The following is a 27,760-nucleotide window of genomic DNA, read 5'->3' as shown; positions in this document are numbered from 1 at the left end:
ACATGCAGGGTTAAAGCCCCGGATCTTTTGCACTACTAGCGACGCGGACGCGCCGACGCCCCTGGACATGCATACTACACGCACAAAACTAACATTTTTATTTAAAACATTGTCTTACCTGCAAGCGACGCGCGAGCATCATCCCGCTGTCTCTTCTTTTTTCTTTTTTCCGCCCCCGACTCTTGGTGCCTTTTCGAGGCCATATCTGAGGTCGGTGTCGGCCAAATTTGAAATTGATTGAAGCATAATTGAACAGACCACTGGGAGGTGGGGAAGGGGGGGCACCAGAGGGAGACTGGCACAGAGATTCACCTTTTTCTCGACTAATTTGGTCTAGGCCTATATTACTTTTGTATTGCTTTTGTATATTAACATGCTAGAAATATTTTATTTGTTATTTATACTAGTAGCCTATATTGTGATGATATTTTCACGACCCAGATTTTTTGGTGCCCCCCCCAAGCACTTGGTGCCCTACGCGCAGTGCGTGATGTGCGTGTGCGGAGCGCCGGCCCTGGTTGGGAGTCTGGTGGGATTTGTAGATAGTGGCTCTTTCCCGCTCTAGGCTGGAAGACTGCAGGCAGGATGAGTAAAGACAGGACTAAACGGATTGATCCTATCTTCCCCACCCCCACTCCATCTCTCTTCCTACAACACACTCCCTGTTCCTTTGGTCTGGAACGATTGATTAATCCCTTCGATTAAAGACCCCCATGGAGCTCCATTATCTGTAGCGGGTATGATTTCAGCACTTTGCGAGAATATCGTAGATTGCACCAATTAAACAATGCACCCTTGAGATTTATCACTCATTCTCTTGGGTATGCGGCCACTACGATGTAATTTATTCTAAGTGAATGTGTAATATAAGTAGCGGGTTAGCAGGGCTCCCCCCTCCTGATGCAGCAGGGCAGACTATTGAACCTGATTGAGTCAGTCACATAGATTGAGACAAACTTCCCCTGAGAAACACAGCGCTCGCCCCATATATACTAAATATACTACATACAGCTCCATTTTAGTGTATTTAGTCCTTTAAATTACTAGGAAAAAAGGCAGATTACAGATGGTTTAAAGACATGATTAAATTAATTTGATGTTGTCATGCTTAAAAATTCTACTTGAATGTTTTTTTTGGTTATTATCTTTTCTGACTGTGTAACTACAGTGCTTTCAAACGGCCCATAATTCAAAAGCATTACTCCTTTTCTATGTTAGAACTGCTTGTATTAATCTTAAATTTGTAGCTTTTTAAAACTGGAAGGCCAATGCCAAGGGAAAATGGAGATAAATAGAGACAGACAGATGGAGAAAGAAAATGTAAACATGAACTTGACTAGGTTTCTGTGTGAACAGAACCACCTAGTGGCTGAATGTGTATGTCCACCCTGTACACATACATTTAGCCACCAAATAGAAATGTAGCATTACATCACTTGCTCAGCAGTGAATCCTCTGCAGTGAATGGGTGCCGTCAGAATGAGAGTCCAAACAGCTGATAAAAACATCAAAACAATCCAACAAGTAATCCACATGTATCCAGTCCATCAATTAACATCATGTGAAGCAAAAAGATTTTATCTTAAGTTGTATCTTAAATTGATATTAAACACATTATGGATTATGGACTCGTATTTTGGCAAGAAGCATCATTAAAATGGCTTGATGGATTTATTAATAACAAGCAAACAACACAGCTTTTAACTTCACAAGATGATGGACTGTAGTCATGTAGATTAGCTATTTATGGATTATTGTGATGTTTTTATCAACTGGATTGGATTTCATTGAATTAACTGTAAAATTAACAGAGATTAATACATAAATGGGCTTCATCCACAAAAGCCCTACTTTGTAATTCATCTCATTCATTATGTTTATCATTCTTGCAAACATGTGACTGTCCTTGAATATGGGTGGAAGAGCCCTCAAACACACCTCTCCAGACATCAAGGCCAATTGTAAGGATTTGATGAAGTCCCTGTGCAGACGTGTATTTTTGTTGTTGTAGACTATTGTTCAGAAGTGAAGTCTGTGGCTCCCAGAGCAGCTGCTCTCACTCTATCAGAACTGACGGAAGTGTTACATACTTCCTTCAATTCTTTCCTCCTGGGACCAACACAAAGTGCTCCGTCAGAGAACAACACTGCACAGCAAGAAAGATACATGAAAGGACCTATGAGAGAACAGGGGTAAGGTGATTTTCCCATTCAGTTTTTTTTCCTTCTCTCTTTCACTCACTGTCTCGCAAATCCTGGGAAATTTACTTTTTGTACTTATTTTTAGTATTTGATTTTTCACTTTTTTTTATCTGGTGATGATTTAGGGAGTGGTTTTTCGAGTCCATTCAGAGAGGATATTGCGAGTTGTTTTTTATATTTAACTTAATTTTTTGCTGAATTGAGAAATTGGTGTTAAAAGAATGAGTCAAAGACATAAATACACAAAAGTTAGATTAAACAGTTGAAGCTATTTAATCACTACAGCTCAGGGGCGAGAAAAGAAATGCTTAAGTGGGTGGGCCTACATAAAACGGGGTGTGCAAAGTGTAGTTTATGAAAACGGCATGCCAAATTACCAACAGATAGTACAGCATAAATGTTAAATACACAATAAATCGAAAGCACATTAATGTGAATTTCAACATTTACTAATACATTATTAAAATTAAAAGTTGTATCTGTTAACATTCACACCTGAGCTAAAACAAATAACAATGAACAGTTATATATTTATTAACATTGACAAAGAAGAATTGCTGATTGTTAATGTTAATGCATTAACCAATATTAACTAAAGGAAGTTTATTGTAAAGCATTATCTCAGTCTGAGACAACTGGGCTTCGCAGAAGATCTCTGTCTCTGTCAGTTCACGTTCAAAGGAACATCGAGGACTGCAGAAATCTGGAGAAAAGTATATAGCACGTGTTTCTTTGTGGATCAAACACTGTACCTATGCTAATATGATGCTTCAAACACGCATTTTACTATTATGAAAGTGGGTAGCTTCACAAATACTACAGCTCTTGAGGCCACTTTCAAGGGTTTATGAAAGATGTTTGTGACAGTATGTACAATTTAAGGTCTCTAACACTAGATGGCAACATACTTCAGCAGTCCCGAAGATATCTTATGTGTATACAGGTGAAAAACATTCTCATTCTATCTTAGAGATCTAAAACGAAATACAACAATGCATTTTGTTTGTTTGTTTATTGTTAAGATTTAAAATCACTTTTTAATCATAAGCAACCATAAATAAGATTAAGCAAAGAAAGTGGAACTGCAGATTTGAGACTGACACGTCACATGATCCTAGAGAAATCATTCAAATATTCTGATTTGATGATCAATAAACATTTCTTATCATTTCTTATTATTTTTGTGGAAACCGTGATACATTTTTGTCAGGATTCCTTGATGAACAGACAAGAACAATATTTATTTGAAACTGAAAAATAATGGTAACATTATACTGATCACTTTTGATTAGTTTCATGCATGCTTATTGAATAACAGTATTCATTTTTTTTCAACAACAACAACCCAATCTTTGTAGTGTACTATTGTAATTGATATTTGAAGTACTGACAGAAATGTTCACTCTCAAGAGTGTTTCTTGGCCATCAGTGTGTATATATGTTCGCATACAGACACTAGTCAACTCATTTTAAGCATGAGAGAGTGAGTCTATTGTGCCTGTCACTCTTGTTGCACCAGCAGCTATCTGAAACATTTTGAGCACACGGGCTTACACTCAGAGTTAGCACGTATCTCTCACTAATAGTGCTCCTTTGCAAACAGGCTTAACCAATAGAACATCTGCAGAAAAGTTTAAACTGCCTCTGACAGACACAATCGCCTGCTGGGAATGGGATTATCGGCCAGGTAATCCAGAAGGAACAAAGACACCTGAAGGTAGGCATGATTTATGCCTGTCAAATGCGTAAAAGGGTTTGATTCATGATATATTAATGCTTTATATAGGAAAAGTTGTTAGTTAGACTTTTGACTTTCTTTAAACATCTATAAAATGCATTTGCTTTAGTGGGTGACAGTTTGTGTGAAGGGAAATAACTGTGTGTGCCAGTAACAGAAAAGGAAAAAAAGAGAAAAATAAAGCGCTTGAGTAAATATCCACAGAAATTGAACTTCTAGCCTTGAGACACTGAGGCGTTATCCTTCATTTCATGTTAAATTCACGTCTTGTTTGTTGATCAAACTTGATCAAGTCTTTGAAAACAGCTGGGATTGCTTGACTATTACAGCAGACCCTTTAAGCAACAGGGCTGTGTTTGGTTGCTTTTTCCCCTTGATTTAATAAAAGTACCATCAAGAAGTTCAAAGATACTAGTTTATCATGTATTTCTTCGCTGTTATGATGGTATATTTGTGTGTAGATGATCATTCATCATCCATCTGTTGCAGCAGGGCATGTGAATTCCTGCCCTGACCTCTTGACCTGTATTTGGTACAGGCCCACCTACTGACCTTCAGCAAGAGTCCGCAGCCTCTCTGGTGCCGCTGTTTTAGCTACTATATCAGATCCCGAGCCAGCAGGCAGCAAAGCCATGTCCCATTAGCACCTTGCACACATGGGAGACAGAGACGCTCACTCAGGGGTGTGTCACGGCTCCATCATGTTTTCTAACTGGCTGTGAGTCCATGTAACTTTAAAGACAACAGATGCACCATGGGTGTAGATTTGAGTTTGGATGATAAGTTTGCACATGACCCTGGCAAAGTTAAGGGACTACTGAATGATACCAATATAGAGATTGCATTTGTAATTAAATGACTGATAGACTGATGGATAGAATGTTAAAATAAGATATAAAGCTACATATTAAAATTCACTGATATTTTAAATTTATTAATAATTACTATTAATTGTTTTTACAGGAGGAAATAAAAATGTTGGCAGTGCAACTAAAAATCTGAACTGAATGGTCTGATCAAGCCAGCAAAGGAAAAAAAATGTTAGCCATAGAATGATAGAACAGACAGAAACACAGACTGGATAGAAAGACAGATAGATAGAACATTTGATAGAACGACAGACAGAAAAATAGGTGCAGACAGATAAGAGTGACACATTGATCAATAGACAACAAAACAGACAAACATACAGAAAAACTGACAGCCAACAAAATGACAAACAGACAGACTGATATAACATCAGAGAGCAAGAATGTCAAATCAAGTGATAGAAAACAAAACAATAGACAGAATGATAAAACAATCAACAGACAGCAATACAGACAAAACGAAAAACTATCAATAGACAACAAAAAGACAGACAGACAGACAGACTGATAGATAGATAGATAGATAGATAGATAGATAGATAGATAGATAGATAGATAGATAGATAGATAGATAGATAGATAGATAGATAGATAGATAGATAGTTTTAAAACCACAGACAAATATACAGACAGACAGAACAACAAATTATCAATAGAGAACAAAATGACAGACTAACACATAGATAGAATGTCAGGCAGACAGACAGACCAGGCAGATAGACAGATAGATATACAGACAAAGACAAGTAGAATGACAAAACAAACATAGAAAATAAAATGACAGACAGATATACAGCCGAGCAGAAACAGCTCTTCACTTGCGGGAAGTCGTGGCCTAATGGTTAGAGAGTCGGACTCGTAATCCAAAGGTTGCAGGTTTGAGTCCCGGGCCGGCAGGAATTGTAGGTGGGGGGAGTGAATGTCCAGCGCCCTCTCCACCCTCAATACCACGACTGAGGTGCCCTTGAGCAAGGCACCGAACCCCCAACTGCTCCCCGGGCGCCGCAGCATGGCTGCCCACTGCTCGGGGTGTGTGTTCACGGTGTGTGTGTGTTCACTGCTGTGTGTGTGCACGTTGGATGGGTTAAATGCAGAGCACGAATTCCGAGTATGGGTCACCATACTTGGCTGAATGTCACTTCACTACAGACAGACAGAATGACAAAACGATCAATAGACAACAAAAAAGACAGAACGACGAAACTATCAACAGACAACAAATGTCAAATAGTCAACAGATAGAGCGATAAGTAGAACAAAAGACAGACAGACACAGACAGATAGAATGACAGAACAATCAACAGAAATTACAACAACAGACATATTTAGACAGAATGGCAAAACAATCAATAGATAACAAAACAGCAGACAGAAGGACAAAATTATCGAATGACAACAAAATGATAGACAGACAGAAAGACAGATAAAATGTCCCTCATTCCTTTGCGGCACATAATCTCATGACAGAAATACAGTGTGCTGCATCTTCAAGAGGTGCAAACCCCCAATATCGTGACCTTACTGTCCTCATCGGAATAAAAAGTCACACTGTGATCAGCTAAGCAACTTTAAATTTGCAGAGCCTTTTATTACAGCCAATGTTTTGTCTGGATGGGCACAGGCAGCTTTGAAGTGCCAGCTGATGCTCTGCCATGTCAGCTCTGCTCACAAAACACGGCAGCTCATTCCACACTTTGCCGCTTTTTGTGGTTCAGGGAATATTTGGCAATTCGTAAACATGTGAACTAGGTTAAACAAGTACAATAACCCTCAACTTGTCGTCTCCTTTTCTTTAGTCAAAGCAATAACAAGAAACTTTGACAAATGACATTGTGTGACCAGGCAGCACGGGACTTTCAACAACACAAGCTCAACTGATATTGTTTTGCTTGAAGCTGGCACTGTTATTGAGTTTTAAGCCGTGTCATTTTCCATACCCCTGTGCATTTGCGAGCTCAAACGGAGACCCATTGATCAACAGAACACTATAATTATTTTGACCTTGGGTCAAAATGTTGGAACATAAAAAGCTAAGTGTGTACTCAGTCAGAAATTTCCACCTTGCCCAGCCAGGACTTGTCAGTAGAGGTCCTCTAAGCGTTGACACGCTACTCTTCGCAGATATATCGGGAAAAGCATGTATATCGCTAGATGTTTTCAGATTCTGACAGCAGCAGAAAGCCCAGCGTGACATCAGACTTCCCAGAAATCCTCTGGGTTCTTATGAGATGGCAAGTGCATAGGCTCATTTTTTCATCTTAGGTTACATGATCTGCAGGGGACAGGTGTTTCTGGGCCCCTAGAGAAACACACTACAACCTGCACAAAGCAGATGAGTATTCTTTACAACCTGCGTGCTTCTTGCCTGCCGTTGTTTGTCCAGACACGAGAATAATTTTTCAATAGCACGCAGATGGCTACAGGGCTACCTTCAACCGATGTGATGAAGTGACCTTTACTGGGGTTAAAATGGTTTTGAATGAAGAGTGACTGCTAAGACAAACAGGACAGTTACATAACATGATTCAGTCCGGCTGGCTGATCTGAAACACACGTTTCAATGTGTGTGTGACAATGATCCAGCAGGGGTTATTAGCCTCATTTATGTTTGACTTGTTAGCTATAAGCTCATGGCTGTGTTTACACAAGGTTTTTATTCACTTGGCTGTTAGCCAGACATATTGAACTGTATATTGTAAAGAAGAAAAAGTGGTAACGTTGCAAAAAGTGTATTATGCAAGTCTGTTAAACCACAATTTATCCAGCTATCCATTTAGATTTTGTTTAGGTAGTAAAATTGTTTTGAAACAATGCCAGTGTCTACAGTAACATCCTAAACTGTACAATGAACATAAAAAATACTATTTAAACAATTTACAGTACAAATAATGCACAGTTTGACAAAATAATAATAATAATTATTATTATTATTATTAATAATAATAAATTTTTAATGATAAACCTCACATTACATTTCGGCCTTATACATAATTTGTCTGAACAAAAATGTCCCCAATGTCTATGGCAACATCTTAAATTGTAACTAATGACCAAAACACTATGACTTCTTAAAGCTGCAGTCGGTAAGTTTTGCCTCTTTGTCGCCATCTCTGTTTGAAAACCTGGAATTGCAGTTGTGTGTGGAATTATCTTCTGTGCGTGGGGTTGTGCTCAGGCACGGCCCCAGCGCGGATTAATCTAATGTTTTGAGGAGTATGTGTGTCAGTCTTTCAGTCACCGCACCGGTGTGGATTCTGTACTTAGGAATCACAGATTCTAGCCTACGTCTTGGAATATATGACCCAAATAAGAATTTTCACCGTATCTTGCCATCTGAACAAGTAAGTAACAAGTCATTACACAAGCATTTACAATAAATCACGTAACCAATGGTAATTAAATCTAACGATCGGTCCTAACCGTGCAAATTATTATTACGGTTATACTTTATTCTCAAATTATTAATGTTAACAACATCAGCATTGCGTGACAATGAGTATAGTGTTGTATTAGCATGTAGATTTAAATTTCTGTACAGTCTAATCTAATTGTCATACCATTCAAATTTCATATTAAGAAATTCTTTTAACCCAAAAAGCAAACTATGCTCCCTTCGAACTTGTTGTCTTTAAAATACGAATCTTGTGTAATATAATAATAATAAACTTTATTTTATATAGCGCCTTTAAAAGTAGCATCTCAAAGCGCTTTACATACAAATACAAATATGAAGAGTACAGGCAGTAAAAAACAAATAAAGCAAAACAAGGCCAATATAATAAAACACAAAGCAATCACATAAATCACATAAAAGCTACCCTAAAAAAGTAAGTTTTAAGGGACAATTTAAAAACACTTAGAGAGTCTGCATTTCTAATTTCAGAGGGCAGGGAATTCCATAATTTAGGAGCCAATGAAGAGAAAGCCCGATCAACCATAGTTTTAAGTCGAGTTGATTGAACAGTTAAAAGACCAGCTTCAGAGGAGCGTAGAACACGTGTAGGTGTGTAGGGGGTTAAAAGCTCTGACAAATATTGAGGAGCCAAATTATTCAAGGCCTTATAAGTAAGCATGAGAATTTTAAAATCGATACGAAAACTAACAGGAAGCCAGTGCAATTTTTCCAAGACAGGTGTAATGTGCTCCCTTGCACTGGTCCTAGTCAGTATTCTGGCAGCTGAATTTTGTACCAACTGTGATTTACGTAGGGTAGCTTTTGAAACTCCAGCCTGCAAAACATTACAATAATCAATACGCGACAACAAAAAATGTGTTGATTAACTTTTCAGCCACAGAAAAAGTCAACATTGGACATAATTTGGCAATGTTTCTGAGATGCTTGGAGGGAGTTGAAAGTCTGTGTTGCCCAGCGACAGCCCCAAAACATCACTGCTCTAGAGGAGATCTGCATGGAGGAATGGGCCAAAATACCAGACCTGCAACCACCCATCGCAGCAAACTGCTTTTGATCAGAGAGATACTGTAGGACTTAAACACTTCAATGCCGTATCAGAAACTCCAAAGACAGTCTCTAAACGGGTGATTAAAATAGAGTGATCTATAGTGTCAAAAGCGGCACTAAGATAAAGAAGAATCAGTATAGATAGATGTCCAGAATTAGAAGCCATTAACAAGTCATTGGTGACCTTAACTAACGCTGTCTCAGTACTGTGGAGTTTACGGAATCCAGATTGAAGTGGTTCAAAAAGATCGTTAGAAGAAAGATGTGAAAGCAATTGAGAAGCCACCGTTTGTTCTAAAATTTTGGCAAGGAATGGAAGATTAGAGATGGGATGAAAATTATTCAGGTTATCAAAGTCCATGTTGTTAGTTTTTGGTACAGGGGTGACAGCAGCAATTTTTAGTGCAGCTGGCACAACACCAGTGCACAAAGAGTCATTGATAACACTCAAAACAACAGGACATAGGAAATCAAAACACGATTTAAACAGACAAGAAGGAACCGGATCAACTCTGGAAGTCGTAGCTTTCATTTTCAAAACCATATTACAGAGAGACTGGGAGTCAAGAATTACAAAGTTGGAGAGAGAAATACCAGAGAATGCCGAAATACGTAAGGAAGAAGCAGCCGGAATATGAGTATTGATAATGTGGTTACGTATATTATCGATTTTGGTGTTAAAAAACTCCAAGAACTTGTTACAAAGGTGAGTTGAAGCAGGAACATTAGAGTGATTTTTAAGCTGCTTGTTGATTGAGTGAAACAGTTGTTTAGGGTTTCTCTGATTGCTGACAATTATCTGTGAAAAATAAATTGATCTAGCTGACACAGTTTCAGCCCTATACTCAAGTAAGGTGTCTTTCTTCAGACTGACGGCTGAAGGTCTGGAATAGATGTCCGCTTTCATTAGCCAAGGAGGCCATTTGACCGAGATGTCAAACAACCAATCATAGTTCGTTTCGTTTAGCGTCACGTTTCGGGGCGTGGAAATGTTCGGAATGTTGTGTGGAAATGATAAGTGTTCGTTGTCACATTTGTAAACACGACGGCTTTCTTCTTTCGTGAGGGGGTTTGGCGCCACGGCATCTTTGTTTAATTCAACCAGTCAGACGAGGACTTCGACATTCCTGAAGTGTTTCCAGAAAAGTGTGCCATATGGATCAGACGTTTAGCCAACGGTCCGTGGCCGTGACGTCTGAGGCTGAGACTACCCCCACCTCTACCAGAGGAATGCGGAAGATCAAATAATCCATAGCCAGCAGGAGTCAATTCATTAAAAAGAAGATCATCAGATTCTTTGTGCCATGTTTCACTTAAACAGACAAGGTCCAGCTTTTGTTCTAAAATAATGTCAGATAAAATAACAGCTTTGTTGTTGACAGAGCGTGCGTTAAACAGCGCTGATTTCAGCAGACGCGAGGGAGGCGATGAGTCCGAGGCAACCTCCACACGTTTTAAGTTATTAAAATTGACCCCTGTAGGTCTAAACAGCAGTCTTTGGGGTTTGCGCAGAAATGTTGGATAAGTGACAGGTTAAGATGTTGAGCATAACAAACTACGGATCCTCTGCAGGATCCTCACATGCGATAGCCTACTAGCCGGGACAACTTCTTTATGTTTACAGACGTGACGTAATGACGCAGCAGCATGATCGAATTTCCCGCGAAAACCTACCTGTACCACTCAAATTAGAAAACATTATTATAAGCTAACTGTTGTGAATCGGGCTAAAGTAAGGCGATAGTTTTGAACACTGGCTGGTTATGTACTTGCTCAAATATTGATTTCAGATCATTTTTAACCCAAAAAAGTGATGGACTGCAACTATAATAACTACTTAAAAAGCTGTACAGTTCAAATAAAGTTTTGACAAAATTAAAAAGTAGCTAATATTTATAATAGTACTTAATTAGTATTAACAAGAACTGAACTTAAAGGTATAGTGTACTCCAAAATGACAATTCTGTCATAATTTATTCACCCTTGTGTTATTCTAAATCCGTTTGACCAAAAAAAAAAAAAAAAAAAAGCATCATAAAAGTAATTAGATATGTTCTGTGAATAAATACTATTTCTTTACTTCTAGATTTGCGATATATGGTATTTTTTCTTTTTTTGGCAAATTGATAGGTCTAAGCAGCTCAGACATTCTGTGAAATGTCTTCTTTTGTGTTCTACAGAAGAAATGAAGTCATTCAGATTTGGAACAGAGTGAGGGTATGACAGACTTTTACATTTTGGGGTGAATTCTCTCTTTTTCTGGTTTACACGGTCATTTAATAGCTGTAAATGATTGGTCTCGCTAAACCAGCTTTTACACAATAAAAACTCTCTAAAGTCCAAACAGGGCCAGAGGACAAACAGGGCATCCACTACAGCAGAGAAAATTTAGGTCCATATTTTAAGATAACTTTGGTATTTTGGCTGCTACATGTAGAGAAGTTCTGCACACACAGTGGTGATGCAAGTCTTTGAAAAGCTGGTTATGGTTAAATGTGATGATTTTATTTTAGACTTTAGCTTGATTGTTCAGAAAAAGAGCAACTAATGGAAGGAATATGTTTATTGACTGTAGGCGAACTCTGATTGCAGTAATCAGCATGGGTTCTGACACGTATCAAATGCATCAGACAATCAAATCTATGAAACCTGTTAACTGAAAGGTGCACTCTTTCTTTTAATTTAACATCCATATTACCTTTAGATAAATGGGAAAAAACATGGCATACACCACCTCAAAAAATATAATCATAGCTGATTGCACATAGCACATTTCTACAATGGTACAAGTAAACTTTGGATATGCAGAAATTTGGGTTGTCAATTTAACATATTAATTTAAATTTAGTAATTGTAAATAAAAATCAGCATTTGCAAAAATAAGCAAAAAATAATGCATTTGGATGTTTGTTTGTTTTTTGGGGGGGAAAGAAATTAATATTGAGCAAGGAGGCATAAAATAAATGCAGCACAACTAGTCACTCATAGGAAAGAGCTTCTCAGAAAAATAAAACATTAAAGCCTTTCCAGGAAATGGCAAAGATTTAAAATCTGTGGCAATATCCAGCTGAATGGTTTAATAGACCCTATTATAATATAAACCAGCAGAGCAACTACTGTGTAACTGTTATAGACGTTATAACAATTCACAATAGTAGTGCTTTTACTGTATTTTTGATCAAATAAATGCATCCTTGGTGAGCATAAGAGACATAAAACATAAAATCTCACCATCCCCAACTTTTGAACAGTATATACATTTACGTATGCAATTGTTCATTATTAAACTGATTACTTAAATGTTTGCATACAGTATATGTTACAGCAGCCACATCTGAGTGCACTGTAATCGAGTGCAAAACAGCCAAACAGATGTCGTATCAGTTCCTGGTTTTGTTCAGATTTAGCTGCATGACTTGTTTCCTGTGCTGGTGACTTGTGGTCCTGCTCTGTGATTTATCCCTGTTGTTTAGGTGTCATTACCCTGCGGCTGTGGCTGTCTCGCTGGGCCTGAGTGAGTGTGATTAACAGTCTGCTGACTGGATCTCTGACCAGCGGCAGAGCTGGAGGAAAACAGCAAGTTTTACATTCACCAATTGATGGCTGCTGTCGAGAGCACTCCGCTTTCGCACTCGAAACAATATTGACAAACGGACAGGATGCACTCCCCCTAAGAGTAGCACGTCAATCTCTCATGGCCAGTGTGCTTTGTTAAATATTATGCTGCCGTTCGCTTGAGTTCGTTTTATGGCTGATGCTGAATGCTATGGTTGTCATACCTGCCGGGGAAGCCTTTGTGATTTCAGGTATTTCTAAACAAAGCGCAGCAGACAAACAGCTTGAAATAAAGTCAAAGGATTTATAGTCTTGATGTGGAAAAAGGAAATTAGCTGCCCACTCTCTCAATGCTGAGCAAATATTTGCAACCCGAACTGGTGTCTTTGGTGTAATCAACTATAATGAATTTTTATTTGCTAAGTGAGCAGGGACATCAGAACACAATGTACAACATGAGAAAATATGGGCTATCTTCTTGATGTACCAATTCAGGGTGAGGACCATTGATTCATCCATCAGCACATTTGAGGTGTGAGAGTAGAGGTGAGAATGATGTGCATTTGAGAACAAGAAAGAAATTCTAACAGTTATACAGGTACAACAGTTGTGCCACTTACAATTTTTGTGGAAAACATGATACGTTTTTACTGTATTTTATTTAAAAATACAGTAAATATTTATATTATGAAATATTATAAAAATTTAAAAAGATTTTGTATTCAAATATGTTTTACAATTTAATTTATTTAATTAATTAATTTAATTGATTCCTGTGAGGCAAAGCTGAATTTTCAGCAGCTATTACTCCAATCTTCATTGTCACTTGATCATTGATTTGAAACTGACCCTAAACTTTGAACTGCAGACTAGGTTAAAAAATATACAATATATATATAAATATATATATACTATAATATAATGTACATTAAATATCATATATACATTTTTTTTTTAAACTTAACGTATAACAGTCTAGTAAAGGTCAATAATTAGGATTCAGTCATTTAAAATGCAGATTTTTTTCACTGGCTTTTATGCTTGGGTTGCATCTGTATTACAATACTGATAAGCATTACACATGGCTGATATTAAAATTCTTTGCAAAACTAAAATCAAAATGAAATTTAGACAACATTAAAAATGTACAGTCTGATCATTTACATTTACATTTATGCATTCAGCAGACGCTTTTATCCAAAGCAACTTACATTGCATTCAAGTTACAGTTTTTACATTTTATCAGCTCTTGATCAATAGATAGCCATTTTGAAAAATCTCTAATATAGGTTGATAGTCAATCAGGAATCGTATCGGCCAGCAATTTAGAGTGATCTGTGTTTAACTCTGAAGCCATGTTGGTAAAATTACTTAAATATCTGTAAATATCTTTAACGACCTGCTTAATAAAGAGCACATTCAAATGATTACACGTATCGCCATGTTCATCTAAATTCTGCTCTTCTTGAATCAGGATGCTAAAATAGCATCCAGCTGGTGTCACACTTGAAATACCACATTCCTAAAGTGAGTAAGGCAGTTACTTGGATGTGTTTACTGGGGTAATAAATGTTATCATCTAGACACCATCTTTTCAACATGCAGCTCTGCAAATGACCCGTTTGCCCCATCGAAACACACAATAACAATGACGCCAATTGAAGCCACAGTTTCTATTTGTTCTTTCAACCTCAACCACACTTTTCAACCGAAATTTAGAACCCATCCCAGTTCAGCAGCACTTGCTCGTCAAACACACCCACCGGCACAGGATTCCAGACCCCCTCCTTCTTCCCACTCATACTTTTAAAGCTAATTGTGGCGGCGATGGCTGTAAATTTCACATTGTACAATGTGAGGCATGTGTCTGTAGTACTGTGGTGATGTCAGACTCCAGCTGCCGTGGAGCCTTGAAAGAGACGCTGACCTTCCAACACCAAAGTCTTCAGGATACACTCAGTTGCTCAGACGCTACCTGATACTAAAGAGTGCACTGAACTGACATACATTTGTTTCCTATCAATCAGTGTTAGTTAATTCATTCATTTGTTTATTTATTTATTTATTTATCATGTACTGTTGTATAGTTTGTCATTTGGCCATTTAATGTGGCAAGTGGCACATGCTTTGCTATATAAAATGCATGCTATATTTTCATACAGTATATTAATTCCAATAAAAATGTGGCTGAACAATTATTTGTCAGTAATAATGTTTTTTACCAGCTGTAAAAAGCTGGCCATTTGTTGCCACTGAAAATAAATAAATATTATATACAACCCGAATTCCGGAAATGTTGGGATGTTTTTATTTTTTATTTTAAAAGACTTTCAAATCACATGAGCCAGTATTTTATTCACAATAGAACATAGATAACATAACAAATGTTTAAACTGAGAAATTTTAAAATTTTATGCACAAAATGAGCTCATTTCAAATTTGATGCCTGCTACAGGTCTCAAAATCATTAGGATGGGGGCATGGTGTAGCATCTACTCTTCTTTTCAAAACAGCTTGAAGATGTCTGGGCATCGAGGTTATGAGTTTCTGGAGTTTTGATGTTGTAATTCGGCCCCATTGTTGCCTGATATAGGTTTCCAGCTGCTGAAGAGTTCGTGGTCGTCTTTGACGTATTTTTCGTTTAATGATGCATCAAATGTTCTCTATAGGTGCAAGATCTGGACTGCAGGCAGGCTAATTCAGCACCCGGACTCTTCTACTACAAAGCCATGCTGTTGTAATAGGTGCAGTATGTGGTTTTGCATTGTCCTGCTGAAATAAACAAGGCTTTCCCTGAAATAGACATCGTCTGGAGGGGAGCATATGTTGCTCTAAAACCTTTATATACCTTTCAGCATTCATAGTACCTTCCAAAACATACAAGCTGCCCATACCGTATGCACTTATGCACCCCCATACCATCAGAGATGCTGGCTTTTGAACTGAACGCTGATGACATGCTGGAAGGTCTCCCTCCTCTTTAGCCCGGAAGACATGGCGTCTGTGATTTCCAACAAGAATGTCAAATTTGAACTCATCTGACCATAGAACACTTTTCCACTTTGAAACAGTTCATTTTAAATGAGCCATGGCCCACAGGACACAACGGCGCTTCTGGACCATGTTCACATATGGTTTCCTTTTTGCATGATAGAGTTTTAGTTGGCATCTGCAGATGGCACGGTGCATTGTGTTTACCGACAGTAGTTTCTGGAAGTATTCCTGGGCCCATTTAGTAATGTCAATGACAGAATCATGCCGATGAGTGTTGCAGTGTCATCTGAGGGCCCGAAAACCATGGGCATCCAACAAAGGTCTTCAGCCTTGTCCCTTACACACAGAGATTTCTCTAGTTTCTCTGAATATTTTGATGATGGTATGCACTGTAGATTATGAGATTGCAAAGCCTTTGCAATTTGACGTTGAGGAGCGTTGTTTTTAAAGTATTCCACAATCTTTTTACGCACTCTTTCACAGATTGGAGAGCCTCTGCCCATCTTTACTTCTGAGAGTCTCTGCCTCTCTAAGACATCCCTTTTATGTTACAGACCAGGGCCTGTATTCACAAAACATCTTAAGGCTAAAAGTAGCTCCTAACTCACCGATTTAGGAGAAAATCTTAAAAATAGTGGGTGCTTCAGTCCTGATTTTTGGACTCCTAGCATTTTAGCGCTAAAACTAGGTCCTAAATCTGTGAAATGTTAGGAGTAGTGAAGAGGACTCCTAAGTCACTAAGACCAACTCACAACTATCCTAAAATTGCTGTTGCCGGCAATCTGCATCAGAATATAAACATTTTAGAAACATTTGACGATAATGAGCCTTTAAAATGGTATCATCTTTAAGGTTTGGAGGTTATCCCAATTCCAAATTTTCCTTTGATTATATCCTTTTCATTAACCAGTTGGGCAAGAAGTAACAGATGTTCTTGTGTCCAGTTTGGTTTTCTTTTACATTTGCATGTCGTACTATCAGCCATGATTATTCTCCATGATTATTCTACTCTGTTAATTAAAAGGCGGTTTATATGCATCCGCTACAGGAAGCATAAATGTAAGAGACTGACAATTAGCTGAACATATATTTGTTTAATTAGTGACACTTAGCCTGCATGTTAAAATCTTTATTTGAATGTGGCAATTAACATTATTTTTTAAACCTTTATTTGGATATGGCAACATAATATCATGCTCTACAATATTTCTATGAATAATCTCTGACAGAGACCCCTCCCCTCTCCTATCAGCCAATCACTGTGTGCATAGTTAGTAAGCATGCTGACATGATCCATAGCAACGAGGTCATCCCCGCCCTTACTCTTAGCTTAAGACTTCTCTCTATTCCTTAGTAAAAGTTTGTCTCAGCAGCTTTGTGAATAGGTTTTAAGAGAAAACTTAGCTAAAAACTTTTACTGCTATTCAGGAGAACTCTTGGTGGTAAGATAAAATGTTATGTGAATACGGGCCCTGATGTCAAATAACTTAATTTAATTAAGTTGCTAGATGTTCTCCCAACTGAATCTTTTCAAAATGTCTTGCTTTTTCAGCCCTCGGGACCAACTTTTTTGAGACCTTTAGCAGGCATCAAATTTGAAATAAGCTCATTTAGTGGATAAAAGTGTACAATTTCTCAGTTTAAACCTTTGTAATGTTATCTATGTTCTATTGTGAATAAAATATTGGTTCATGTGATTTGAAAGTCCCAAGAATTCCGCAATTCAGGTTATGTTTATATTATACATATATATATATATATATATATATATATAATTTTATTTTAATAAATGTAATTTTTATTTAAAAAAGTTAATAAAATCTTTACAAAAAAAAATCTTTGTTCCAGGCAGCATATTTCTGGCAAACCCAACTGTCCCAGTCTATGTCCACAGTGATTTTCATATTTTGCCGGTTTAATGAAGGAATATACAATAATATACAAATGACAAAATTAAATAAATAAAAATAAAGTAATTTAGTGAGTCAGATTATCATTCTTAAAAGTTGTTCTAAGCAGTGTATTATGTTGTCCTTCCTTAAAGTACCTACCAGCCAACTAGCTGCTAATAGATTTATTTACTTGCTAAACCGATTTTAACTCGTGTTTGTCATTGATGGGTGTTAATTTTGGATTCTTAACACAGCTATGAATTACACAGCAGAGACATCCAAATCATATTCGCTGTCTCCAAGACAATCAGCGTGAACATCTACACCATCAATTCTGGAAACCTTTATTGGACTCGAAGCTCTGGGATTTTATTTTCTCTGATGATCTATGATGAGTGTTGAATGTACAATTAAAACTACAACCACCGTGGCCGTTATCCAATACAATGATGTGATGTGTCATGCCATAAGATCCAATACTAATTTCAGAGAAAGGCACTCTCCAAATAAACCTAATTTACCTCTGAACAGTTTTATTGACCCCATATAAAACATCTTTATATCCTTGGTAGTTCTTAATGTAAATGGTGAGGGAATTTCCTCAGGAGCAATTTATATGTAATTCATTCAGCTTTATAAATAGACTTGGGTACTTTGGATAGTCATGAAGTCTAAGTTTCTTATCGTGGCTTTTTCACATACACATATGTGATTCACATCACATATTTATGTCATAAATGTATACAGTTTAAGGAGTAACAATATGTTTTTGTTTTTTTAATTATTTAGTTGGCTTCATCAACCCTTCTTGTTGCTATGTGAGAATATCTCTCCAGTTCGTCTACACGCATTTGCATCTGCTGTGCAAATTAAGGCATATTTATATTCCATATGCATGTGTTTAGATAATGTTCAAATTCTGGCCAGCAGCACTGAAAGATTCCAAAATAAAAATCTCATTAGAGTAATAGACCTGAAAATGCTCCATTAAAAGGTAATTATGTTTGCTTGATGAGAGCAGTAAATTAGTAGAAAAAAGAGACAGTTGTCAAGATCTGAAACAATAACCAAGTAGTGAATACAGTTTTAGCATGAAAAATTATCTATTCAACTAATGGCCAGTGATTCACCAGCACCAGCGTTTTTGCCATCTTTGGGCGACAATCCTTCTACTTTATTAAGTTTCTAATCAATCAACACCAATAAGAACTCGATTGATTTACTAACTTTGTTTGATCCTTCGCAGAAGAAAACACTTGATGTTCCAAATAATAAGTCATTATTACAAAAATAAATTCCAAATTGGGTGATGAGCAACTTAACATAGAATTAATGTACAATTTGAAGCAAGAAAGAGTGAGTTGTGATACAAAAGTAACGTGCTAATTTCAGCTTCCTGCATTGACGGACTGTTAAACAATGGCAAATATTCGAAAATACTTGACCTCCGAATGCCAAATCAGAGTCAAGTATTTCAGAGAGGCGTGCAATTTGTGATCCTGTCACATTATTTCATACCTTGTTATCCAGGTGAAAATACCCAATATTAGTTTGTGTTATTATTGTCTTTCTGATCCTAAGAGTTAACAACTGATTGCATATCTAGAGTATCTACATGGGCTCGGTGACTGACACATTGTTTCAGTTAGCTCTGAACATTTCATTTAGCTCTTCTTTAACCTGTCCTTTGGAGTGTACCTCTGTTTTTGTCATTAGAGCCATAATTTCATGCAACATTAGGTGTGTAATTATGTGTTAAATAACAAGGGTGAACAGAGATCATATTGCTAATGAATGCAACATTGTTAATGAGACACAATGAATGCAAAAGCAGTTACATGCATCTAACTGGGATGTCCTATACCCCGAGTCCACAAACATCTTAAAAAAGATTGAGAAATAAGTCATTGAAATGTGTTTTGATTAAGGTGCGTAATGCAACTCAAACATGAGTTTTTCGTTTAGATGTAAACATCAATGAAAATGTTTGCTATAAATAGAGGAAAGCAGCTGAATGCAGTGGACTAAACTCTGGATGCAGTTCTCAGGTGGTTTTGCACCGAGACACCTGGGCTTTACCCAGACAGTTGTGATGTGAAAGAGCAATAATTATTTATCATTTTCATGTGTCAGGCCTCCAGAAGGCAACATTAGCATGTCATTTAGCTGAAGACAGAGGAGCAGCCCTCCCTGGAACAACACATTCCCATGTTGCTCTGCCATGCTAAATGGCTTGAAAAAGCATGACTAAAACAGAATCTGTTCAGAATATATCATTATCTCATGACATACTAAACTTCCTGCTGCTTAGTATTTTTTAGACAGCGTTGAGGAAGCTACTGTGGCTTGACAAACTACTAATAAAAACAACAATGCAACTTGTTACAATGAAGTTCCATTTGTTAACATTATTTTACTACATTAGTTAACATGAACTAACAAAGAAAAATATGTGTATAAAGCATTTATTAATCTCAGTTCATATTAATTGCAACATATAATTCAGTATCTATAAGTTAGTGTTAAATATGTTTAAATATTTTGCTATAAAAAGACATGTTGCAAAGGCAGCTGAATCAGTGATTCATTTTCTGAATGTACTGATTCATTAGCAGACCCATTAATGAATAACTACTACTAAAAATAAGAATGTGTAAACTAAATATAAATGAAACGTTTTTAAAAAATGCTGCAAAGGTCTCCTGAATCAGTGATTCATTTTCTAAACAAGTTGATTCATTAGCGAGCCAACTAATAAATAACTACTAAAAATAGAATAATGATACAAAAATAGCAGTGTTTAACTATTTTGTCATTGAAAAAACATAAAACAAAAATTTATTGAACAAATATTATTATTATTATTTATTTATTTTAACAGCTAAACTATTGTTGCACCACTGGGAGGGGAAAAAATGGTTTTTCATGATTTTATTTCCACCGAGCTAATGTGGAGTATCAACAATGGCTCATAAATCACCGCAGTGACAATATGGGTTTAGTAAATCCCATCATGCGCAGCCACATTGGATGAACGTTCCAGCTTGTTTTGGGTGAACGCCAGATGTCTGTGTTTTTTTGCTTCAAAAAAAGGCCCCTGTAAGGCGTTACTTACCCAGCTAAGGTGACCAGAAGGGCAAATACCAACAACTGTCCAGGCCATACCAAGCTTTTTAAAGACAGCCATTCTATATTAAAAACACTGGATGTGGTTCTCGGTGCCACTTTGGCCTGGCATTTTTGGCAGCTGTTTTATTGGGTGCAGTGGGGACAACGGGTTTCCTTGGGTCAGTGCTTCCTGTCTGCTTCTGCCTCATTTCTAGTTCATCGCCCTGTGATCCGGCACATTCAGCATAGGCAAGAGAGTTAACACGCACAAATATGATATGTGGCATATTCCCATCGTTGACGTTTACAGCTTTCCACTGCAGGGCAAAGATTTGCTCACTGTTGCTTTTCAGACCTTCATTTTAGATAAAAGGTTTCTCTGCACCTTTGAGGGCAGGTCAGCCAGAGAGTGGAAATTGCTCAGTCAGTCAAGCTGGTATATTAGTAATATGTATTTTGAACGATATTCTGAAGTACCTTGTAAATGCAAGTGTGTGTATAAGATTTAGTATTGATATTGATTTAGTATAAGATCTTGCCTTGAATGTTATTAATGGTTTGCATGATCATTACTAACAACACTAAATCATATACCAATGTATCTGTAATGGAGTGAACGAGACGTGAGACGTGCGGATCCATTTGCAAGCTTTATTAAACAAAGACGTGGTCAAAAAACACAAGCAGGGTCAAAATATCGGCAAACAGGTATGGCACAGACAAGATACAAGAATAATCCAAAGGGCAAGCATGGGTCTTTGATTGGCGAACATAATCCAGAGGTCTTGACAACAGGGGTAATCCAGGAACATGAGCGATAGTCCAGATAAAGTACAAACAGAATCCAAATGGCGACACAAGGGTAAACACAGACTAGAAAACAAGAAACAGGTTCTGTATCGCAGCTAAAACTAGGAGAGTAATAAACACAGAACAATACAGGAACTGAACAGAAAACACAGAATGGCTCAGTAAGGCAGCTAACACTAGGGGAGTGCTGTACACAGAACAATACACGGTGATCTATGAAAAGAAGTCCATGGTTTATAAAGGGTGTGTGATTGTGAGATGGTTCTCAGGTGTGAGCATGTGGTTGAGACAGCTGTGTGTACTTAGTTCAATGAATGATGGGAAATGCAGTGCAGGGTAAAATGTGACAGTGTGTGTGGTGTGAAGGTCAATGTGATGGAGGAGTGACCTCTGGTGGTGAGTAAACGGAAGTTCATAGACCAGATTCGTGACAGTATTAAGCTAGTACAAGTAGAAGAATAGTTTTAAGGGTGAAACACAAGCCACTAGGAAAAATCTGTTGTTGATGCAGGAATATTACATTACATTTACAGTACATTACATATAGTCATTTAGCAGACGCTTTTTTCCAAAGCGACTTACAAATGATGACATTAGAATCAATCAAAACCAACAAAAGAGCAATAACATGCAAGTGCTATTACAAGTCATGGTTAGCCTAACACAGTACACATAGAAAGATTTTTTTTTTTTTTTTTAAGGAAAACAAGTAGATAGAATACAGAAAAAAGAAACCTAGTGTTTTTTTTTTTTGTTATTGTTGTTGTTGTTTTTTGTTATAAGAAACAAGTAGATAGAATAGATAAAAGAAAGCTAGTGTTAGTTTTACAAGAAAAGCTAGCAGTCAGAGAATAAATATGCAATTGATACAGGGTCAAATGGGCGTGTGTGTTTTTTTTTAAATAAAAAGAAGACAGATAGATAAAATAAAATTAGAATAGAGAGTGCTAGAGTTAGAGGGTCAAATAAAGATGGAAGAGATATGTTTTTAGCCATTTCTTGAAGCTGGGTAAGGATTCGGCTGCTCGGATTGAGTTGGGCAGGTCATTCCACCAGGAGGGAACAGTTAATGAAAAAGTCTGTGAAAGTGATTTTGTGCCTCTTTGGGATGGCACAATAATGCGTCGTTCACTTGCAGAACACAAGCTTCTAGAGGGCACATAAGTCTGAAGTAATGAATTTAGGTAAAGGGGTGCAGAGCCAGTGGTGGTTCTGTAGGCAAATATTTATGCCTTGAATTTAATACGAGCAGCTATTGGTAGCCAGTGCAAATTGATGAACAGAGGTGTGACGTGCATTCTTTTCGGCTCATTAAAGATTAATCTTGCAGCGGCATTTTGGATTAATTGTAGAGGTTTGATGGAATTGGCTGGAAGACCTGTCAAGAGAGCATTGCAATAGTCAAGTCTGGACAGAACAAGAACCTGAACGAGGAGTTATGTTGTGTTGCAGGAATATATTATTCACTTTTGCACAAATGAGGTATAGTTCGTCCAAAAGGATCGTCAAAAAGCTAGACGAAGACCGTTAGTGACCTTGTACTCTCAAGCTATATAAAAATAAATATATAATAAAAAATATTATATATAATCTGTAATATATAATAATAATGATATAAGAAAATATTAAATAAGAAATTATATAATAAAGCAGATTTGCTGCGCATATGAAAGAAAAAAGTATGTGTGTGTGTGTGTGTGTGTGTGTGTGTATATATATATATATATATATATATATATATATATATATATATATATACATATATGAAGAGTTCATTTCCAAAAACAGATAACTCAGTTTTTAACAATTTTCATAAATCATGTTTTTTCATTATGCATTCCAATTAATCTCAGTCAAACTGCAGTTGGGTTATTTTGATTAGATAAAATAAAATAACAAACACATAAACATGATTAACATAATAAAAAACGTGATTTCTGAACATAAAAAAAAATATCTGAGTTATCTGTTTTTACAAATAAACTTTTCATATATTTACACATGTGGTCAGAATTGTTGGTACCCTAAATATGATCAAAGAAGGCTGTGGAAATAAATCTGCATTGTTAATCCTTTTGATCCAGAATCACTCCAGATCCTTCAGATGCACAGCTCCATGACGGTGCTTCTTCTCTTCAGTTCCCCTCAATCATTTTCTACAGGGTTCAGGTCAGAGGACTGGAATGGCCATAGCAGAAGCTTTGTTTTGTGCTCAGTGACCCGTTTTTGTGTTGTTTTTAATTGTTCATCATACATTAAGTCATCAGTAAAGTTGAGAGGGCCTGTTCCAGAGGCAGCCATGCATGCCTATGCCACGACACCACCTCCACCATGCTTTACAGATGAGGCTGTATGCTTGGGATCATTTGCATTTGCCTTTTTCTCCACATTTTTGCTTTCCCATCACTTAGATAAAGGTTCATCTTTGTCTCATCGGTCCATAAACACAGTTCCAAAACTCTTCTGGCTCACCTTTGTGCTTTTTTGCAAACTCTAATCTTGCATTTCTATTTTTGGAGCTGGTCAGAGGTTTGCATCTTGCTGTGTAGCATCTGTAATTCTGTGTCAAAGTCTCCTGAGGACAGTAGATTGTCAGAGCATCACCCAGCTTTCTGGAAGTTGTTGGTGATTTTACAGACACGTCTTTTAGGATTCATTTTCACAGCTTTTATGATTTGTCTGTCATCAACTACTGTTGTTTTCTCAGCCGATCAGGTCGTTGTTGGTAGCTGGTGTCGCTGGTGGTTTCCAAACTCTTGATTTCTCCATGCCCTTTGTTTTTGCTATAGCTCTAATTGACTTCCTCTTTTCTTTTAGCATCCAAATTGCTTGCTTTTCTCTCAAAGTCAGACACATTCCCTGCTTTTAATATCTGAAGAATTAATGCAACAGGACACAGCTGATCACTTAGGAAGACCTGTGAGGCAACTGTTCCCATACTTATGCTCTCATCAGATAGAGGGATGAAACTCTAAAATTAGTGAACTTCTTAGCTGGTAAAACATCTATGAGTTGAATCACCCAATAATAAAATGTGACATTCTGTAGTTTTGTCTCATGTTCATCTTTTAGTCATATTTGTAAATGTCTTGACTCCACAGCCAACAGAGCAATTTTGTCTTTACTGTTCCAATACTTTTGGAGGGCACTGTGTATATATATGTCTAGCACACTATCCCACAAAATGTTTGATTATAATTTGAGGTTTTCAAATATCACAGGCTCAGCTCTTTACATCAGATTTACATTTAAACACATGATAGACTCTGTGAAAAAACAAGCTGGGTGATGAGCCTGGACTGGACAGAATCTGAGGGCAGCAGTGTGCAGTCAGTAATTCGCAAGCGAGTGGCCCAAAAAACCTGTGTCACCTTGATGCTACAGGACTCTCCATCAACACCAATCAGCAACAGGGTGCAGGGGAGGAGGAGGCTTTGAGCAGCACTCCCTGTCTCTTTCCTCTCTCATTCTCTCCGCCGGGGCTGGAGGAAGGGATCAATGTCGTGAATGGTCCTCCTCTCCTTGCTTACTACTCTCATTATTACTTTCCACCCTGCCACTCGTCAGTCCATGAATAGTCAATACCAAACCAACAGGCAGGAAATTAAGGACCAGATGCTTAGTTCAATGCCCGGAGTGAGTTTTATTTATCGAGAATCGGGTTCAACCACATGAGACGGACTTTGTTCGCTGCTGAGGATTATAGAAACTTTTTTTTTTCTCTATTTGAAGACTGATGGATTCTCTTTTTGGACTTACTATGTTTGTCCACAATGATGAAGTCACTTGTTTAATATTGTGGTTGTAAAATTTCACCTTTTTTTGAAGGCTGTTAGTTTCAGTTGATATGTAAAAAAAGACATCCACCTTTTTGCACTGGAAGCAGTATGTAGACGAACCTGTGCGGACGGAAGCACATGGTCGACTAAGTGTGTTTTTTTCTTGTCAGGTCATCCCAGCAGTCTTTTTTGAGTGCTTCAGAGAGAGCTGCACACACTGGAATAGCTGGGAGAATGTTTCTGTGGGCTGGAAGCAAAGGAGCTCAAGGATCAGGAAGTGAGAGAAGGTAAAGTACAATGACTCAACTAACTAACTAACTAACTGAACCACCTGTGACAGCATGGTAAACTATAATTTTCTAGGATCTCTGTAAGGAGGTTGCATGTTTGATTTCATGTTGATTTTAAGCACATAGTGATAATATGGTAATAAAGATCATTGTAAAAAAGGGATACACTTTATTTTAAGGTGTTCTTGTTACAATGTAATTACACATTTAAGTACTGAGTAATGTTAATTAACTACATGTACTATATAGTTAGGGTTAGGATTTTGTTTATGGTTACTTGCATGTAATTATGCATAATTTATTGTTATTATAATAGTAAGTGCATGTACCATGATGCATAACAAGGACACTTTAACATAAAGTGCTACCAAAAATAATTATAAATTGAAAGTCCAATTATAAAATATAAATATTATAAAAATATAATAAAAATAAAAAATGCATTTATTCATTTAAAAAAGTTATTAAATCATGAATGCATTTAAAAATGAGCTTGAAGTGAATATTGAATGGCTCAAAAGTAATGAAAAAATATAGGAAATTAACTTGTTTGAAGGAAATATATGAAAGTGGCAATGCATTTACAACTATTTTGAATTTTATTTCAAAATGAAAACTTGAATCAGCCAACATTTGCATCCCTAGAAAATATGCAGCTTCTGAATAAAAATGACTCATCATTCTAGAACTGATGCATCACAGTTTATTTAATGCATGGAAATTCACTCACTATTATTAGCAGTTTTACGTATAACTGCTGTTTTACACTGATTTAGCAGTATCAGAGAATGTAATTTTAATGATCAAACTAATCTTGGATTCTGACCTAAACTAATCACAGGAAGTGGGTTGTGAGTTTGTAATGCTTTTGACCACTGTATTCAGTAATTATCAAAAGGTCACTGATAAAGATAGACAGGTTAGACAGCTTGCCTTCACATCCATGCATAATCTTCAAAAGTAATATGACCTGCTGTCAAAACATGATTAAAGAATCATAAGCTAAATATTTGGAAAGGAACTAACTATGCATAGATAGTAGGACAGTGGCAGGTATCTGTGTGTCACTGGAGTTCTGAACTAAACATAATTCTTGGCCTCAACCGTTTCTTTATGTGATAAGGACTGGTGAAATGATTCTTGAAGCAATATCTTGTTGTGTTAGTTTTGGCACACACCATGCCTTCATTAATCTACGTTTTCCCCCCTTTGTGTGTCTTGTGACTTATGTAACTCAAGCAGGACCTTTTATCAGAAGATTCGTGAGTATGATGTTTTGGAGAAGAGAAGGACGGTCACAGCGCTGAAGGCTGGAGAGGACAGAGCCATTCTCTTAGGCCTCAGCATGATCCTTTTCTCTGCCATGATGTACTTTGTGTTAGGCATCACAATGGTGCGCTCTTACTCAAACAGGTAAAAATGCCCAGAAACCTTCTCAAGAACAGAACTGCAGAAAAATACACTGAAAGCACAGAATTAAAGGGGCATTCAGTCATTTCTCCGCATTCAAATGCTGAATTGAATAGTAAGACAAACACAAAGAGGAGAAAATACTGTAGCAGGCAGAGCAAACTCACTGTTCACAAAGCACAAAATATTGGAAAAAAGTCCTAAATACTAAATTGGGGCTGGGAGTTTATATGAGGGGAACTGACTGTCTTCAGAAAAGTTGAGATGGTATTTTTTTTTTCATTCTACCTTCATGTTTATGCATATTTATGTAGTGTTTAAAAGCACACTGCTGCTTTGTTTACAGCGGTAATCAAGGAAATACTACAGAGAGTTTCATGCAGATATATTTTATGTAGCATAATTTCGCAAAGCTTTACCTTTAAATACCTCTAAATTGAAGAAACAAATGTATATGCTTGCAAGTTTGGAAAGCAGAAGTAAACTAACCTTCTATAGAGCGAATATTATTTTTGCATTATAATTCGCTCAAAATTAAAAAAAAAAAATCAAAGAAACACCATTAAAAAATGGAAGATAGATAGATAGATAGATAGATAGATAGATAGATAGATAGATAGATAGATAGATAGATAGATAGATAGATAGATAG

General features: G+C 37.0%; 1 protein-coding gene across 2 annotated transcripts in view; it reads left to right on the top strand.

The window, feature by feature from the left end:
- Positions 1-3,704: 3,704 nt before the first annotated feature.
- Positions 3,705-27,760, top strand: part of LOC306856826 (calcium-activated potassium channel subunit beta-2-like) — a 28,817-nt gene continuing 4,761 nt past the window's right edge. The window contains exons 1-3 of one of the 2 annotated variants that reach the window (XM_079396312.1): positions 3,705-3,918; positions 25,579-25,695; positions 26,941-27,111. In XM_079396312.1, the coding sequence (XP_079252438.1) occupies positions 25,643-25,695; positions 26,941-27,111 (224 nt within the window). In that variant the 5' untranslated portion in view covers positions 3,705-3,918; positions 25,579-25,642. Of the gene's footprint in view, positions 3,919-25,578; positions 25,696-26,937; positions 27,112-27,760 lie in introns of both variants that reach the window. The other variant, XM_079396311.1, reaches the window with a different exon arrangement.

The sequence above is a fragment of the Barbus barbus genome (genome assembly GCF_936440315.1).
Source record: "Barbus barbus genome assembly, chromosome: 37".
NCBI classification, from domain to species: domain Eukaryota; kingdom Metazoa; phylum Chordata; class Actinopteri; order Cypriniformes; family Cyprinidae; genus Barbus; species Barbus barbus.
This window is presented reverse-complemented; position numbering and strand designations above follow the sequence as displayed.